Source organism: Colletotrichum destructivum, chromosome 5 (assembly GCF_034447905.1).
Source record: "Colletotrichum destructivum chromosome 5, complete sequence".
Taxonomy (NCBI): domain Eukaryota; kingdom Fungi; phylum Ascomycota; class Sordariomycetes; order Glomerellales; family Glomerellaceae; genus Colletotrichum; species Colletotrichum destructivum.
In genome coordinates this window covers 5,258,984-5,274,879 of record NC_085900.1, presented here as the reverse complement: position 1 = coordinate 5,274,879, position 15,896 = coordinate 5,258,984, and the positions used below count along the sequence as shown (strand labels likewise).

At 52.2% G+C, this 15,896-nt stretch overlaps 7 protein-coding genes across 7 annotated transcripts; 4 read left to right on the top strand and 3 right to left on the bottom strand.

The window, feature by feature from the left end:
- Window positions 1-1,030: 1,030 nt before the first annotated feature.
- Window positions 1,031-2,354, bottom strand: CDEST_09168 (Putative mycotoxin biosynthesis protein UstYa). Its single transcript, XM_062925327.1, has 5 exons — window positions 1,937-2,354; window positions 1,703-1,864; window positions 1,545-1,635; window positions 1,349-1,455; window positions 1,031-1,264 (listed from the first exon to the last, which is right to left on the bottom strand). Exons 1-5 carry the CDS (start codon window positions 2,268-2,270, stop codon window positions 1,050-1,052), a joined length of 909 nt encoding a protein of 302 aa, XP_062781378.1. The 5' UTR covers window positions 2,271-2,354; the 3' UTR covers window positions 1,031-1,049.
- A 667-nt stretch (window positions 2,355-3,021) lies between these two features.
- CDEST_09167 (Putative AAA+ ATPase domain, ABC transporter type 1, transmembrane domain-containing protein) lies at window positions 3,022-7,713 on the top strand (the record flags this gene model as incomplete). Its single annotated transcript, XM_062925326.1, has 4 exons — window positions 3,022-3,249; window positions 3,345-6,400; window positions 6,466-7,002; window positions 7,074-7,713. The coding sequence occupies 4 exons, from the start codon at window positions 3,022-3,024 to the stop codon at window positions 7,711-7,713; spliced, it is 4,461 nt and encodes a 1,486-aa protein (XP_062781377.1).
- A 344-nt stretch (window positions 7,714-8,057) lies between these two features.
- On the bottom strand, window positions 8,058-9,069 carry CDEST_09166 (uncharacterized protein). Its single transcript, XM_062925325.1, has 2 exons — window positions 8,329-9,069; window positions 8,058-8,255 (listed from the first exon to the last, which is right to left on the bottom strand). The coding sequence occupies exons 1-2, from the start codon at window positions 8,995-8,997 to the stop codon at window positions 8,199-8,201; spliced, it is 726 nt and encodes a 241-aa protein (XP_062781376.1). The 5' UTR covers window positions 8,998-9,069; the 3' UTR covers window positions 8,058-8,198.
- A 717-nt stretch (window positions 9,070-9,786) lies between these two features.
- CDEST_09165 (Putative mycotoxin biosynthesis protein UstYa) lies at window positions 9,787-10,931 on the bottom strand. The gene is made up of 4 exons (XM_062925324.1): window positions 10,591-10,931; window positions 10,453-10,539; window positions 10,137-10,394; window positions 9,787-10,063 (listed from the first exon to the last, which is right to left on the bottom strand). Exons 1-4 carry the CDS (start codon window positions 10,928-10,930, stop codon window positions 9,900-9,902), a joined length of 849 nt encoding a protein of 282 aa, XP_062781375.1. The 5' UTR covers window position 10,931; the 3' UTR covers window positions 9,787-9,899.
- Window positions 10,932-11,420: 489 nt separating this feature from the next.
- CDEST_09164 (uncharacterized protein) lies at window positions 11,421-12,217 on the top strand. Its single transcript, XM_062925323.1, has 2 exons — window positions 11,421-11,614; window positions 11,668-12,217. The coding sequence occupies exons 1-2, from the start codon at window positions 11,535-11,537 to the stop codon at window positions 12,050-12,052; spliced, it is 465 nt and encodes a 154-aa protein (XP_062781374.1). The 5' UTR covers window positions 11,421-11,534; the 3' UTR covers window positions 12,053-12,217.
- A 728-nt stretch (window positions 12,218-12,945) lies between these two features.
- Window positions 12,946-13,782, top strand: CDEST_09163 (Putative peptidase G1, concanavalin A-like lectin/glucanase domain superfamily; the record flags this gene model as incomplete). Its single annotated transcript, XM_062925322.1, has 1 exon — window positions 12,946-13,782. One exon carries the CDS (start codon window positions 12,946-12,948, stop codon window positions 13,780-13,782), a length of 837 nt encoding a protein of 278 aa, XP_062781373.1.
- A 548-nt stretch (window positions 13,783-14,330) lies between these two features.
- Window positions 14,331-15,466, top strand: CDEST_09162 (uncharacterized protein). Its single transcript, XM_062925321.1, has one exon. The coding sequence runs from the start codon at window positions 14,393-14,395 to the stop codon at window positions 15,401-15,403; it is 1,011 nt and encodes a 336-aa protein (XP_062781372.1). The 5' UTR covers window positions 14,331-14,392; the 3' UTR covers window positions 15,404-15,466.
- Window positions 15,467-15,896: the final 430 nt, after the last annotated feature.

Here is a 15,896-nt window from a genome sequence, read left to right as displayed (position 1 = left end):
AAGGCTGGCGCAGGAACTGAGTGGATCCGGGGGTGGTAAGGTGGGGTGAAAGCTTAAACCCCCTCTCAGTGTACCGCTGTTTGCTTTTTGTAAGCGGGGGGCTACGTGCTTTACTACCCCATAACCTCTGCGCGCAACGCTGTGCGAGTGACGGTGGTGTGCTGGAGGCTTCAGCACCGTTAGCGCTGTTCGATAGTTGGACCAGCGTATGAAGCGGAGGTCAGAAGTTCTGGCCAGCGAACAGCATATGACGCGAAACCTAACCTTCCTGTTGCTAAGCGGTTCGCTTAAACCTCTCTGAACTGTTCTGCTCCAAGCTGGCGTCCACGAGAGGGTGCCTCACCAATACCTCGGCCTGGATCCAACCAACACAATGGCATTTCTGTTCGTCATTTCTGTAACTCCACACCTCGAGCTCGCTCCACGTGGCGGACTAGGTTCAGGTGCCCTCCCAAAGTAGTTGTAGATCAAAACGTAGGCTTTTAGACCTTCACGTCATCAGGAACATCAAGTGCTCTGGGAAATGAGACATCCTTTAGTCGAAAGCTGAACACTTGAATGGAAGGATCTGCCAGTTGCTCACCACACCCGATAACTATGGAGAGCATGTTTGCAGCTGGATAGAGAGTGTGCTCCCAGTTATCACATGATGCTTGACGCATGGTCCATGGACTCTCTTTGGTTCGAAGATAATGGCCCCAGATGGCATTGGATAGGTCCACCCAGCCCGGGATAAGAGCTCCAAGCAGCTCGCGGCGTGGGCATTCGCGAATGGAAGGCGACAACGTCCTTTGCTCCAGGGAGACAATCTGCAGGATGTCGCAGATAGGTGGTCAAAGGGCTGAGTGCAGACCAATTGATACAAACAGGCCATCTTCGAGGCTTGCTAAGACGCTCCTCCCTCCCCTCCTGACAGTCCCCTTATATTCTGCTATTTTCTTTTACAAAGCCCAAGTCAGTATAGTCTTTAATATGTATATAGAAGCTAATATGTTAATCTTGAAGTCTATAAAAAAAAGACAACATTAATATTGCTTACAGATACTTAGCTAGCTACCCTGGTGACTCTTGTACTCTTTAGTCTCTGAAAGAGGTTTTCCTGTCATTGTAAAGTCCCATCTCAACATTTTGTCAAAGTCCCGGCACGTGTGCTTAGACGACCACGTCGGCAGGGCCCGGTCGTGCTCCTCGCTCCATTTGTAGTTGAGCGGCGTGAGATCAGCGTGGCACTGGAGGGCCTGTCGCAGATGATCGATGCAGTGGTCTTGAGGCTCGGGTTAGCCAGTCGGTCTGGTTACTTTGATTCTCCGCGTCTGCCGGCGTCAAAATGGACGGTAAGATTACGTACTCATGTGTGTGTAGAAGAACTCGTTGGGCCTATTTGGGAAATAATATTCTCGATACAAAACCTTGCGCAGCTGGTTCAGACAATGGAGTGAGTGGACGACATCGAGGCTGCCGTAAGGCGTCAGAAGTGGTTCCGAGGTGAGGTTCTGCGGGTAATGGAAGAATAGGACGAAGGATTCTAGTCTGTGAAGTCTTACCTGGTTCTATATTCGCCCTCAGATTGCATCGTATCAAGCATCTGACCATCTTTCGTCTTGGCCTCGTGGCTTTGAAGCGTGATCTCGATGGCTGTCAGGTCCTCATCAGCCTTTTTGAATGATTAAAGTGAAGGTGACAATATGGCATGGGCCCGAACCTGATTCCAGTCGGTCCCAACTCTCGTCTAGTTCGGCTGACGGCTCGCCGACGTAGATGGTCGATGCCCCTGAGTGATCCAAGACAAGCTTTCCTTCGTCATTGCGGACAACCCCGCCAGTGTAGACAATCTCTTGGATCGCAATGTGTGGTGTTGCCACAGCTGCATGAGAGACTTTTGGTCAGCCTTTTATCCAACTTTTGAGATCGCACGAAGAGGTGATAGCAAACGCACCAAGATCAGTGGCGAAACCAGTCTCGTAAGAGTGCATCTGAGTGTTGAAGTGCTGGATCACAACGACCGACAAAAGAACGGCGCTGCAAAGCATCCACACCAAGCGTTCAGCCAACCCTAGGGCTAAACACCGCCACGTCAAGGGAGGCCGACCGATCGTTGGATGAAGATCATCGGAATCATATTCTTCTTTGTTCAGTGCATTGTAAGAGGCTTCGTTGTGGTTTTGTGACGCGGATCGCAAACTTTCGAGCCGGAGGCGAAGCCAGTTGATCGTGGACACTAGGTGACCATGAACGATAGCATATAATTCATAGTGAGGTCGAGTACTCATTGTCGCCGTATTTGGGGAGATACACGGTGTTGGTTGTAGGGTAGGATCACTGAAAAGGCATTTTACTCATGAATTCCAGATTCTAATGCCGGACCTCACCCGTCACCCAGCGCTCTATTTGCTTACCGCTCGCGATGGGTTAGGATAAGACGAAGCGGAGTCATGTCGTAACTACTTGCCGTGCCAGCAATAACGGAGACGTACGTGCCGTCCATTTTCCATAACAAGTGACCGGCAAACAGACTGCTCAACCGCGTTCCACCAGCCATGTATGCATGCATGCTATGGACAATGGTCGCGAGTAAGGCCCGTAACCGCTCACTACTACAGGCTCCGGGTAGACTCGTGCTCTCGGATGCGATGTCGGTTAGCACATGTTAAGGTTCCGGTTGATAAACTATATTATCCGCCAGGTCATCTTGTCGTTGCAGGGGGGCGGGTCAGCATCATCAAGCTGCGTGACATACCCGGCGATCATCACCTCATCCATCGCCTGTCGGATCGAAACTAAGCACACGGATGCCGCCCTGGCATGTGTCTTTATTCGAGGTGCAATAATCCCATCAACCGAGAAGCACAGTAGCATTATTTCGTGTCAGGCACGAGGATATGCACGCGTAGTAACAAGATTGTGTCGTCTTCGGTTTCTTTACCAAACTTGGATGCAGGGTTTTGTAGTCTCACACAGCCAGCGTCAACGTCAACTTCATATTGAGCTTTGTATAGAGCCCTGAATAGCGACTTGCCCACCATGACGGTGTCGACGATGGAGCGCCGCCAGGGTGAAAATGAACGCACCTTCGGGCCAGCTGTTGTTGGTTGCTGTGGAGACTTCGACTTCACCCTCGCGTTCGAATTCTCCATCCTAACCATTCTTCCGGCGTGCTTGTTCTTACTGTCTGCTTCTTTCCGCCTCTTTCAGTTGTACCGGAAAACGCCCCTTAATAATGGAGCGGCATGGCTATTTGTTGTAAAGCAGGTGAGTCTGTGACGCATCCGTTGTTGTTGTTGTTATTCATGAGAAGGCCTCATCAGGGATACTTGCAGTTCAACTAATATGTCGCGGCGGACAAGATCAACGTGGCGCTTTTGGTGTGCGCCAAGTTTTCCGTCTTCGTTATCGCTGTCGTGATTAGGTCGACGACAGCCCCCAGGAACCTTGCCATCGTGGCTGGTGTTCTGGACCTCATGACGGCCGTCTGGATGAGTCCGTTATCGTGGCTTGAGCATCGAAGGTCACGCCGCCCGCCTCTTTGGCTGTGCTCGTATCTACTCTTCACGTTGCTCTTTGAAGCTGTCCAATGCCGAACGGCGTGGTTGTTGGCCCTGCATCACGACTCCGGTATGAAAGCCGCGGCTGTGTCCTCGACAGTCTCCGTCTTCTTCAAGCTGTTACTTTTGATGCTTGAATCGCAACAGAAGCCGCAGGCATCTCGGGGGAGAGGAAAGGAAGAGCCAGCAGGCCCTGATGAACAAGCCGGCATTTTCAGTCTGGGACTTTTCTGGTGGCTGAATCGTTTACTCCGTCTTGGTTCCCGTCAAGTCCTGCAACTCGGAGACCTCTACCCGCTTCATTCGGGCCTGACCTGCGCATCTCGAGACGCCGGATACGATTGCAACGGCCGTCCGGTATCAAAGACATTGAAGCCCGGAAAGCTATCGGCACTGATGCTCATCACCCGTGCCGCGGGCTTACACGCCTTTCTCCCCATCTTGCCACGTCTGGCCCTCAGCGGTTTCACGTTGGCCCAGTCACTCCTCGTCCGAAGGATCCTCCAGTATCTATCCGACGAGCGGCAGCGCTCAGCGCCCAACACAAAGTACGGACTCATCGGGGCCACGTTCTTGGTCTACCTCGGTATCGCCCTGTCGACGTCCGTCTTTGGATACCTCCACGAGCGCGCCCTTACGCAACTCCGTGGCCACCTCATTCAAAACGTCTACCGGCACGCGACCAAGATGCCTCCCAAGGCCGAAGGCGATCGCAAGAAGGTCATCACGCTGGTAACGGCAGACGTGGAGGGCATCTACAACGGACTGCGCAACGCCCACGAGCTCTGGGTTGTTCCTGTTCAGACTGCCTTTGCCGTCTGGCTTGCCTACCGCGAGGTTGGTCCCGCCTCTCTTTGCGCCGTCGGGTTGATTGTCGTCAGCTGCCTGGGGGTTGCTTTGCTATCACCAAGGGTCGTCACGAGGCAGCAATCGTGGATGAAGTCTATGCAGGCCCGGATCAGCAAGACCAGCGACGTGCTGTCATCCATCAAGGGCCTCAGGATGGCGGGCCTGTCGTCTGCTGCCATCCCGATCATCCAAGAGGCCCGCGATGAGGAACTGCGACGTGGAGGATATTTCAGGCTGATGATAGCCCTCTCGGCCACCGTCTCACTGTGTCCTGCGATATTGGCCCCCGTCATCGTTTTCGCCGCGGGGCCTCGTCTTCTCGACGCGACGAAGGCCTTCACCACGCTCAGCTACTTGAACATCATGACGCAGCCACTGGGGATTTTCATCCAGGTTGTGCCCATCGTTCTCGCGAGTTTGGTCAACCTGCAACGCATAGAGGAGTTTCTGATATCTCTGCCCCATACGGACTATCGGCTCCTGGCCCCCCCTAGGCAAGACGGCCCGTCCACTTCAGCGGGACATGACAACAATGTGTCGAAAGGTGTCGCAAGAGCCGTTGAGATTCGTGATGCATCGTTTCGGTGGTCATCCGACTCGAGGCCCGTCCTGCGAAACGTCAGCCTTGATATCCCAAAGGCCTGCTTCGTCGTCGTCACGGGGCCCGTCGGTTCTGGAAAGACGACACTCCTCCAAGCTATCATGGGCGAGACTGCTGCCGTCGACGGTACCGTCGCGGTCAGCAGCCACCGCATCGCATACTGCTCCCAAGTCCCATACCTCCCTCGGGAGACGATCCAGACCAACATCATCGGCGACAGAGACTTTAATCAAGATCGCTACGAGCAGGTGCTGGTGGCCACGTCGCTGTTCACAGATCTTCGGCAGCTTCCGCTCGGTGATGAGACCAAGCTCGACGGCCGTGGAGACGTCCTCAGCGGTGGCCAGAAGCACCGCGTAGCCCTAGCACGTGCGCTTTATCAACCTGCGGATCTCGTCATAGCAGACGACGTGCTGAGCGGTCTCGACAAGGAGACGGAGTCTGTTGTCTTTCAGCGGGTTTTCGGACCGCGGGGCCTGTTGAGACAGCGTGGTGCTACGGTCATCATGTGCACCAACTCGGCTGCTCATGCCGAGATGGCGGAGATGCAAATCGCCCTAGAGGTCGACGACGATACTAGTTCGAAGGTCAGCATCGTCTATCGTCCGCAACAAGAAGTCGGACCTGTTGTCGATAAAGATACTCTAGCCGAATCTTGGCTATGCGAACCGATCTCTCCAGAGGCTACCTCTTACGGAGGAAGTGAGAAGGACATTGCAGTTGACTCCGGGGACGAAAAGTCAGCCTCCAGGACACGCGTAGTCCACTTATTATCTCCCGCGACCCCCGAGGACACCAAACCGAAGCAGAAGCAAGCATGTTCTGATAGTAGTGTCTGGTTTCACTATTTTTCACGCATCGGACTGCCCTATTTCTTTCTGTTTGTCGCATCCGCTCTTGCTTTTGGGGTTACCACGACGTATCCCACTGTCTGGCTGGAGGAGTGGACGAGCGACAACTCAAAGCCGAGTCCTGCACATTCTTTCGGCTGGTACATAGGTGTGTATGCTGCACTGGGTGTCTGCTGTCTTCTCTTCAGCTTTATCATGGGCATTGTGGTCCTGGTCGCCTTTGTCCGCAACTCGGGCGCTGCTCTTCACAAGCAGACCATCCGGACGGCCATGTCCGCTGCAATGAGCTACCTCAACCAGACAATCAGCGGCACGTTGATCACCCATTTCTCTCAAGACTTGAGTATCATCGATGGCATGCTGGCGGGCTCCTTGATCAACTTGACCTCTGCCGTCGTCATCACTCTCGGCCAGGCTGCACTCCTCGTCGTTTCGTCGGCCTGGCTGGCTTTGAGTTTCCCTGGTCTGGCGGGAGTGCTCTTTTTCGTCTGGAAGATGTACGTTCCGACCGCACTGCGCCTCAGAGTGCTGGATTTGGAAGCGAAGGGTCCAATAGTGTAAGTGTCTCTCTGCACCTCGTTGGATCTGCATCGCAATTACTGACCGAATGTCCTCTCCCCAGAACGCATATTCTAAGCACCATAAGCGGCCTGCCCACAATCAGAGCTTTTGGTTGGATCCCAGGTGAGATCGAGCGTAGCCATTCTCTGCTCGACACCTCTCAAAAGCCGAGCTACTTGCTGGGCGTCACGCAGCAATGGCTACTTCTCGTTGTCAACATGGTGATGGTGGTACTGGCCGTCATGCTTGTCTGTCTTGCCACCCTTCTGCAACTAAGTTCAGGCACGATCGGAGTTGGGCTCGTTACGCTCATAACGTTTGGTAGAAATGCGGCTGATGGCATCCGCGCCTACACCATGGTGGAGATCGCCTTGGGTGCCATCGGTCGACTCAAGACGTTTAGCGAAAGCACGCCTCTGGAGACTCAGGCACAAGCACCCCGCGCCCTCGATAAGTCATGGCCGAGCAGGGGTGCTTTGCAAATTCAGGCGGTATCGGCCAGATACGGTACATCGACGGACTCTCAACTGGCGCTGGACAGACTATCGATGTCAGTGTCCCCCGGTGAGAAGATCGCTATCTGTGGACGAACGGGCAGGTAAGTTTTGAACGTCTCGAGGTTCCACCAAGATCAACATGCACGGAGGTATCTGATCGGAATGTGTACAGTGGAAAAAGTTCCATTATCATGCTGTTGTTAGGGCTTCTTGACCCAACTTCCGAACGCGCCGACAAAGTCGCCATCGACGATGTTTGCCTCGACCAACTGGCTCGCGATGACCTTAGGAATCGCCTGATTGCCATGCCACAAGACCCCGTGTTCCTCCCGAGCGGCACATCTGTCCGTCGAAACCTTGACCCGACCGGGAGAGCCTCTGATTGCATCTGCCAAGGCGCACTGGAGACTGTAGGCCTGGTGCTCCCCTCACTATCGGATCTCAGTACCGATCTCGACACTAGCAATCTCAGTGAAGGGCAGAAACAGCTTTTTTGTCTCGGCAGGTGTATAGTGAAGCGACGGCTGAAAGCCATGGAAGCCGGATTTGACTGTGACGGAGGCCTTTTGCTTCTCGACGAGGTTACGGCACACCTGGACGACGAAACAGCTGGCAGGATTGATGAGGTGGTCAAGCAAGAGTTTCGCAACTACACTGTTCTTGAAGTTACTCACCGCATGAGGAATATCGAACAATTTTCAAGAGCCTTCGTTTTGGATGCTGGGCGGGTAGTTGAGGTTGGGATGGTGGGAGAGTTGCTCGCTCGTGAGGATTCTCATTTGAAGAAATTGTTTCAGATGGATGGTCAGTAGTTATGATAACGAATTGTTCACTCTAGGACTGTTTCAACTCTGGCTGGTGCTACGATATGGGAGCCTTAAAAACTTCAGTCTTTCGAATCACCTCAAGCCCAGGGTAAGTAAACAAACGGATCGAAATCAGTAACTCGCAGTTGCGTGAGGTACATTATGGTGGATGGATGCCTCTTGAATTCGACAGCTGAGGCTATACGAAAAAGAGTTAAGCAATCTGAGATGCTCGAGATTGCATCGTGGTCGATAGTTCTACTAGCATCACCCATGCCCGCCATTCGACAATAAGGCTCATGCAACTATTCATCTACTCGTGCTCATCAGGGACTCACGAAACAAATGGGTTTGAGAAGTTTCCATGAAGTTTTAATTTGACTGTCTCTCCTCGACTACTAGCAATGCACGACATTTGCAAACCCTTTTCCCTGCCCCCGACTTTGCACAAAAACTATCTCCAGGTCCAGTTTCAGCACATACAGAAGCAATCAAACATCAGAACGGCATGCAAAGCCTTTCTCGGCACAAGGGTAGTATGGTTTGACCTGAGCGTGAAGTGCAATGTTAGCAAACTTGCTCGACTTGTCCCAGGACTTACAAATTGGGAAGAAAACCTACGTTTCCATACTCAGAAGGCTCCAGAGAAGTCCTGGTGTTAAACTTGATTTCGTTGAATCCGGGCGGAGGATTCTTCTCAATCACATCAAGAAGACTCATGACACAGTGCTCCGTATGCTCATAAGCTTCAGGAGGGTCCATCCCCAAGGTGATCCACAGGTGCGTCTGCATGACGGAGTAGCCGCAGTGCCAGAGGTGTTCCTTCATGAGGATGTGAATCTTCTTGGGAGCCCGCTCCAAGTCCGTAATGGGACGGGTGCCCTCCTTGTCAAAGTAGCGTGGCCAACCCATGTCCGTGAACTTCTTCATGAGCTCGACAGACTCATTCCTAGAGTAGCGATCCTTCGGGTACCACTGCATCGTGAACGTGTCAAAGACGCACCCGCGGGCCCGCGCCTCTTCCGGGTCGGCCTCATCGGGCGCGCAGACGTAGCCGTCAAAGTCGTAGTCCGAGCCCCGGACGTGATTCTTGAGGCGCAGGGTCGTGTAGGCGAAGCCCACGGCGAGGATGAGGGCGACGCACGTCGACGTCAAGAAAGCCCAGAGCGGTACCTGTCTGCCGTGTTTTCGTGAGATGGCGCGGCGGCTGAGTACGGGGCTCTCATCTTCGGAGGTTTCCTCAGGAGAGAGGGGTGCCTTTTCGTCGTGATACTTGTCGTCGAATGCCATATTTGATTGAAGTTGATGAGATATCTGCTCACCAAGAATGGGATTTGAGACTGAACCAGTTTGCAAGACTATTCTAGCTAGACTAGTAAAATGTATGTTGGCCAAGGTTCGGTCCTTTTTTTGCAGGCTCAAGGACCAAAGGACAGTACGTAGCCACTTAGCAATCACGGTTTCGAAACAGCCCGGACTGAAAGCTGCCCTCGGATACGAGTATTTGCAGCAAAAATTAGTTCCGCGGTCAAGAAGAGGCTTGTAGCGCCAAGTCCTCCACGCTAAAGCTATGCAACTGCACCACCTTTACGAATACCTTCGTATAAAACTGGAGCTGCAGCCTCTGCCGGCGAAGTCGAATACGGCACTGGCTATATTAGACTTCCGAATGGACGGAAAGCTTCTGAAAGAGATTGAATTAAGCTTCCGAATGGCTGGGTCCCCCACATCGAATGCCGACTCGTGGAAAGTGGATGCTGCGCGGAGTCACAGAGGGATGCCAGGTTGTGACTGGGTTCCTCCTTGTCCCGGACGGCTCGAGCAGCTATCAGCCACCAGCTGCGGTATACTGCAACGGATGAATCGTGAGAATCTGAAATGGATTGTGGGATGCTCCGCGAGATGTGGTTAGTACAGTTTTCGCATCATCTCTCGTATGCCCGATGCCAGGCGTCCTGTACAGAAGCATGTCGTGGGCTGCATATATTATCTCTGATTACCAGGTTGAATTACTTTAACGGGGGAACATCAGACCGTACTACTGAATAAGTGATTAAAGATCATAGCCAACAACTGCTCTACTTGGTTCATTTTCATAGCAGCGACTGTGTCAAGGATATTATCCAGACAAAATTTTGCTACTCTTTGCTTCATCTACAATCCGATCAAAAACTTCCACCCCCAAATGCCCATCAATGGTTGTGTCCCTTCCCTTGTCCGTATCCTGACATTTCCGTTGCACGTTGTTGTTCACTGAGCGCTACAACTCGGTCGAAATCGCGGCAAACATGGTAGGAGCCAAACCCACTAGTGGATGGAAGGTCTGTTATACTAGATTGCCCCTCGAATGCAGTATCTGAATCCCATTATCAGTCTACTCTGCTTGTACGACATGTCTGGGGATATGTAGCGGTAGGTAGGCGACTTACCTGAGCAACATTCGAGTGACTGCTTGAGATAGGCTAGGCAGTGGGAGATATGCTCAAGTTGATCGTCAGTCACCACAGTCGAGTGATCATCTCGAGCGGCCGATATGAGATTGTTGAACTCTTCCCCCAGTGCATGCAAGCAGTGAAGTTGGTGGAATACAGCAACATTATACACGCTTTGCCCTCTGATCAGGATGGGACGCGGCAGAGTGGCTCCCTTTTTACTCAAGTCGGAGGCCTTGACAAATCCGCCGCCGCCTTTTAGAGTACCAAATCAGCAACATTCATCTATCGGGATGTTTGGGAAGACACATACGAGGCATAGCCCGTTCCCATTCAGGATCTGACATGTTCAAGGCGTTGAAATCCTCTTTTTCGACGAAGCGCACAACCTTGACGCCAACTGCAAACATATCAGAGAACTATTGTGAGTAACCCTGCCTTCTCCACATACCTGAAGGGAAGAGCTCGTTCACTTCCCCAAGTGACTCAGAAGGGCTAAGCCGCGATAGAATTTTCCATGCTAGAGCGCACTGGAATACTGTGATCACAGCTAGGCTGAATCCTACGAGCCACAAGAGACAAGAGCCACAACTCTTGTGAGCCAGCTTGGCCCCTGAGCTCAGATGCGCTCTCCCATTGGAAGAAGGCGTTGCCCTCCCCTTGCTGTACCAATCAGAGAAAACCCTCATTGTGTTACGTAATGTCAGGAAGCACTCGAAGAAGCAGAAGAATGAAACCGGGGAGAAATCAAGTGACTGCTTGGTTATGGCAAGGAGTGTCGTGGCTGTCATTCCAAACCTCGCTACTCGCCGGGAGAGCCAAGATTGAGATGATCTGGAGTCTGCATTCTCTCAGCTAGCTGCAAAACTCAACCGGCAGTCTCCGGACTGTTCTCTCGGTAAACATGACTCAGCGAGGAGTGTCATAACGGAGGAGTGAGAAGTCGCCGGCGACACACCGGAGTGGGTACCGGTGTGGGCAGACCTGGGTCCCAGGCTGATCGTCTCAGGGCTTTACCGACTCACCCTGGATCGCCAAAGTAGCTTCAACCGGATACATCTAATCGTACAGAGCAGAAGTTGCCAATCTCGGCCCGAGACTGGCACTTGAGCTCGCCAACATGTGAGCCGTTGAAGGCTGGTTTCGACATGGACCATTCTTCGGCTAGGTAGCAAAATAAGTCAAACACGGTCATTCAGTCTTACAGCCCAATGGCTTCATGAGAAGCAGAAGAGAAGTACTTATCAAGTCTCCTCTACCCTCGGTAAGGGCCTGGTTCTTCTCTATTATCATCAACCTAATGTCAGCAAGTCTGCACTGAAAACCTCCGAGAAAATTAGTCCACTCAAACATCACTCCTCCACTCCCGATTAATCCAAAAGGAAATCCATCAAAATGGTCTGCATCAAGAACGTTCTTGCCCTCGCTTCCCTTGCCGCCTTCGTTGCTGCCATCCCTACTCCAGGAGATTCCAGGTAAGTGGCTTTGCAAAATGAGCTTGTTGGCTTCGTTCTAAGTAATAAATCAGTGCGGCGTCTGCTGGCGAGGGCCTCACCAAGCGCAAGTACCTCGTTCAGTATCCTGAGGAGGAAGCCGAGTCTAAGGAGGGCCTTACCAAGCGTAAATACTTGGTTCAATACCCCGAGGAGGAAGCCGAGTCTAAGGAGGACCTCACCAAGCGCAAATACTTGGTCCAGTACCCCGAGGAGGAAGCCGAATCAAAGGAAGCCCTTACCAAGCGCAAGTACCTCGTTCAGTATCCTGAGGAGGAAGCCGAGTCTAAGGAGGGCCTCACCAAGCGTAAATACTTGGTCCAGTACCCCGAGGAAGAGACCGAATCTGAGGAGGGCCTCACCAAGCGCAAGTACCTCGTTCAGTACCCCGAGGAGGAGGCCGAGGCTCAGCAGGAATAATCCGACCGCCAGTGGCACGAAACAACCAACATGGCGGGTCTTGGTGGTGTTCCCATGAACTCTTGAGATCCGTAGCCTTGTGGTCCAGATGAATTTTCTTCGGTGCGCCTCGAATGAATCAGATCGACTAGCTCATCCCAATTTGATGTCATACTATACTTTTCATTTCTGCCTTGACTCGGTGACAAGGAGGACATTTTACTTCGTTCACGGAGAATAACTAGGTCGTGGCCTTGACTACTGGACCTACAATTTTTTGTGACGCATGGAATGAGCTGCAATTAGTGGTTTTAGATCTCATGGCCCTGCGATTTCGGCTTGATTGCGTTGCAAACATGTTGACTGGGTCCATCCTAAGCAGCGTAACACAATCGGAGTTGGTTACTTTCTGTTTTCGAAACCATCCAGCAGCCCGATAACATGGCTTTCATTTTAAAAACCAACTAGACTGGCACATTTTCCTACTCAATAACCAGGACTTTCCTGGGCATGGATATCCATCTCGGGTCAGGAATTTATCCAGCTGATAATTGTGCAGATGTTCGTCATTCATCATGTTACACGAAACAGACGATTGCAACAACTGAGCGCAGATGAACGAAATCTGTCTGTTGTTGGGCCCCGTCTCCGGTTGACTGCAGGGATCTGCCGGCTGCTGACTCGGATCGGCAACATGCGGTGGTGGTCCGGGATATTTATTGGATTGTACATGCAGGGATAGGAAAGTGCTTAGCCGACGTTGCCACCGCTCTCCCATGTTCTGAAGCGATACTTATTTTGGATGTGACCTTGGTACACGTTTTGATGCAAAGCTTGTCTTTGTTTTCTGGTATATAGCGATACTGGCCGGAGTTGTCGGCAGCACAGTGTCTCGCGACATCCTCGCCGCAACCATGACTTTTTTACGCGTCAGTCTGGCAGCATTGATTCTGGTTATCATGATATTTATTTCCTATTTTGATTGGGTTGCCACTCCTACTCCCAAACCAAACACCGGCGTAGCCTCGCAGTCAGCAACCGAAACCGCTAGGCCCAGCGAGCCACCGAGGAAAAAAAAGATCCGCTATAGCAAGAACTGGTCCGGCGCTGTTAACACCGAGCCTCCATCGGGTTATTTCGCTGCAGCCGGAATGAGGTTTACTGTCCCCAAAACACTCCGTCCTGACATCGTCAAGGGAAACTCAGACTACTACGCCGCCAGTGCCTGGGTCGGGATAGACGGTCTTACCCATGGCACCGCTCTCTTACAGACGGGGGTAACCATAGAGGTCAACAAGACAAATTCTGAGGAGGTGACCTACGTTCCGTGGTACGAGTGGTGGCCCAACATTGCGATGCGGCTGGACATACCTATTGGAGGAGGTGACGAGATCGAAGTTGAGGTTGTCATGTTCAACGCCACCTCTGGAAAGATCCTATTATGGAATAGATCGAAGGGAGACTGGGTGGCTCGGGCCCTACAAGCACCTCGACCAGACGCCAAGTTGGCAGGCCGCAGCGTCGAATGGATCGTGGAAGATTTCGCCCTCAGCGAGGGTGGAAACGTTCCGTTTGGGGATTTTGGGGTCATTGAGCTCAGGGATTGCAAGGCACACACCAGCACGGACAAGGTGGTAGGACCTGATCCGAGCCAACCTTTTTACATAAGGCAGGATAACTTGACGCGGACAAACACGTCTGTTGAAGGTCAATCGGTCTCTATCCAGTATCTCACCACAACGAAATTTTGACATTGTAACTTGGGATATCCAAGTGCAGCTGTGCCATTCTTCGCGACCATGAAGCCTCCCTCTAATACTCATGTGAACAGACATCGGTGATCCAGATACGTAGGCTGTGTAGCAATACTATCGGTCACCTCAATCTATGGAGGTCAGACAAAGGTCCATTGGAGTGCCACCAATATTAATTCTTCGTCTCATTCTGGCGTTATTGCACGGAAAGTCAATTTTTACGACATGGAGCCAGGCCCTTGCGTTACAGGTTACACGTTTACCGATCCTACCGATCTGACGAAAAGCTGACGAAGGTATGTATTATTGCAGGGGTAATGGTTGGCTAACGTTTCCAGCGCCGGTTCTAGCCGATGCACCGGGTCCGGGTCCGGGTCCGGGTACCGAGAACACGTCACATCCTAGATCAACTCAAGCCGGCGGCGATGGTGAGAAGCGAAATCTTCCCGGTGTATGTAGTAGTTGGTGAAACAGACCATAGAGCGTTCGTACAGATATTCGCCCATCACGTGCTACGGACCCCCTAAGAGTGTCGGCAGCACCATTAATTCACGTTTTGCCAGAATTCACCAACAGCCTCACTAACAACCTCATCAACACCACCGCCATGGCATCTTCAGCCCACCAGCCGCCGGTATCATCGTCGCCTGAGAAATTTGAGGATGTACCCTACGACTCCTCCAGCGAGCATGACTCTGAGGAGACAATGGTCATGCGAGCGTACCGTTCTGGCGGCCGAAGTCGTCGCCGTCAGGGGTCATGCGCTCGCTTGGGCAAAGTGGTCTTCCTCACGTTGACCGTGACAGCTTTCGTCATAACGTGGGCCGCAACCATCTCCATGGCGTGGAAAGCTGCCACGGAACGAGCCCAGACTACTTGCGCCGTCGCCCCGACGCACCAGTCACAATCGTTGCAAGGGAGCAGCGGCGGTACAAAGCACACGTATTCTCCGGCCGAAGGGAACAGCCACGCTCAAAGTTCTCACGAGATGCCGCAACACGAGCAGGCACACGAAAAGACGCAGCCTGAGGAACACTCGCACCAAAGTTCTAAGCCTGAACATGACCATGACCATGCCTCCCATGAGCACGAGCACCCCAACTCTGGAGGCGCTCGCCAGCTCCTCCATGTGCCCGGCTACCGACTCGCTTATAACTCTAGCTACTGCAACGGTGTCAACGACCCAGAAGGCGCGCGCAGCCGAGGTTGCGTCTTTGACCCTGTCCACGGCGGCTGGGTCCACCGCCTCTGCCACGACGAGGAGCTGTACAACCAGTTCACCACCAAGAACAACTGGGACTGGTATCTGGACGAGAACCGCACACAACCCATCGCCCAGGAAGCCGTGTGGCGCGGTGAGGGTGGAGGTCGTACCTATACCAGGGACGACTTCCATTTCCGACACTGCGAGTTCATAATCAAGTCCCTCTTCAAGAATGGTGTCGGGAAGGCTAAGCCGCTGGGCTTCAAGGTGCTTGATGTGGGACACTTGGATCATTGCTTGGACAGATTGATCAACTCCAACACCTTTGAGATCAGGAACGCCTACACGGAGGAGGTTGTTTGGACCAAGTCTGCCGAGTGCTACGAAAGAGTTGAGTCGCTGGAAGCATCCTAAGAGTAGTGGCTGTCACAAAATAGCTAGTTTGGGAAAGTCATTAGAAAGTGCATGCAATACGACATTCAGAGTTGTTCCTTCTGCAATTGAAAGTTGATGAAGAGATTTCAAAAAGACTTAACTATCATAATGAAGATTTAATTTATTTGTTAAGTACATCACTCACGTTGCACTTCGTTGCTGACCAGTGTCACTCTTTTTCTCACGCGCGACTTCGATCATCAATGTTGTCCCAAACAGTTTCAAGAATGCAGGGTTGGCAGTTTTAAGCTCTTTTAAATTGGCCCCCTTGTTAATACAACCAGCTTGCGTTCCCTTCTATGCCTTAAGGTGATGCGGTTTAGAAATGACGAAATTGCAATGTGTCTGTATAAAACGTCAGAGTATGGTTGCTAGCAAGTGATGTGGCGGCCTGTGGTTGCTAACTGAAGCCCTTAGCTCACTTGAATCGTCTGATAGGTACTCTTCTTACTCATTCGGCCATGCCTGGAAT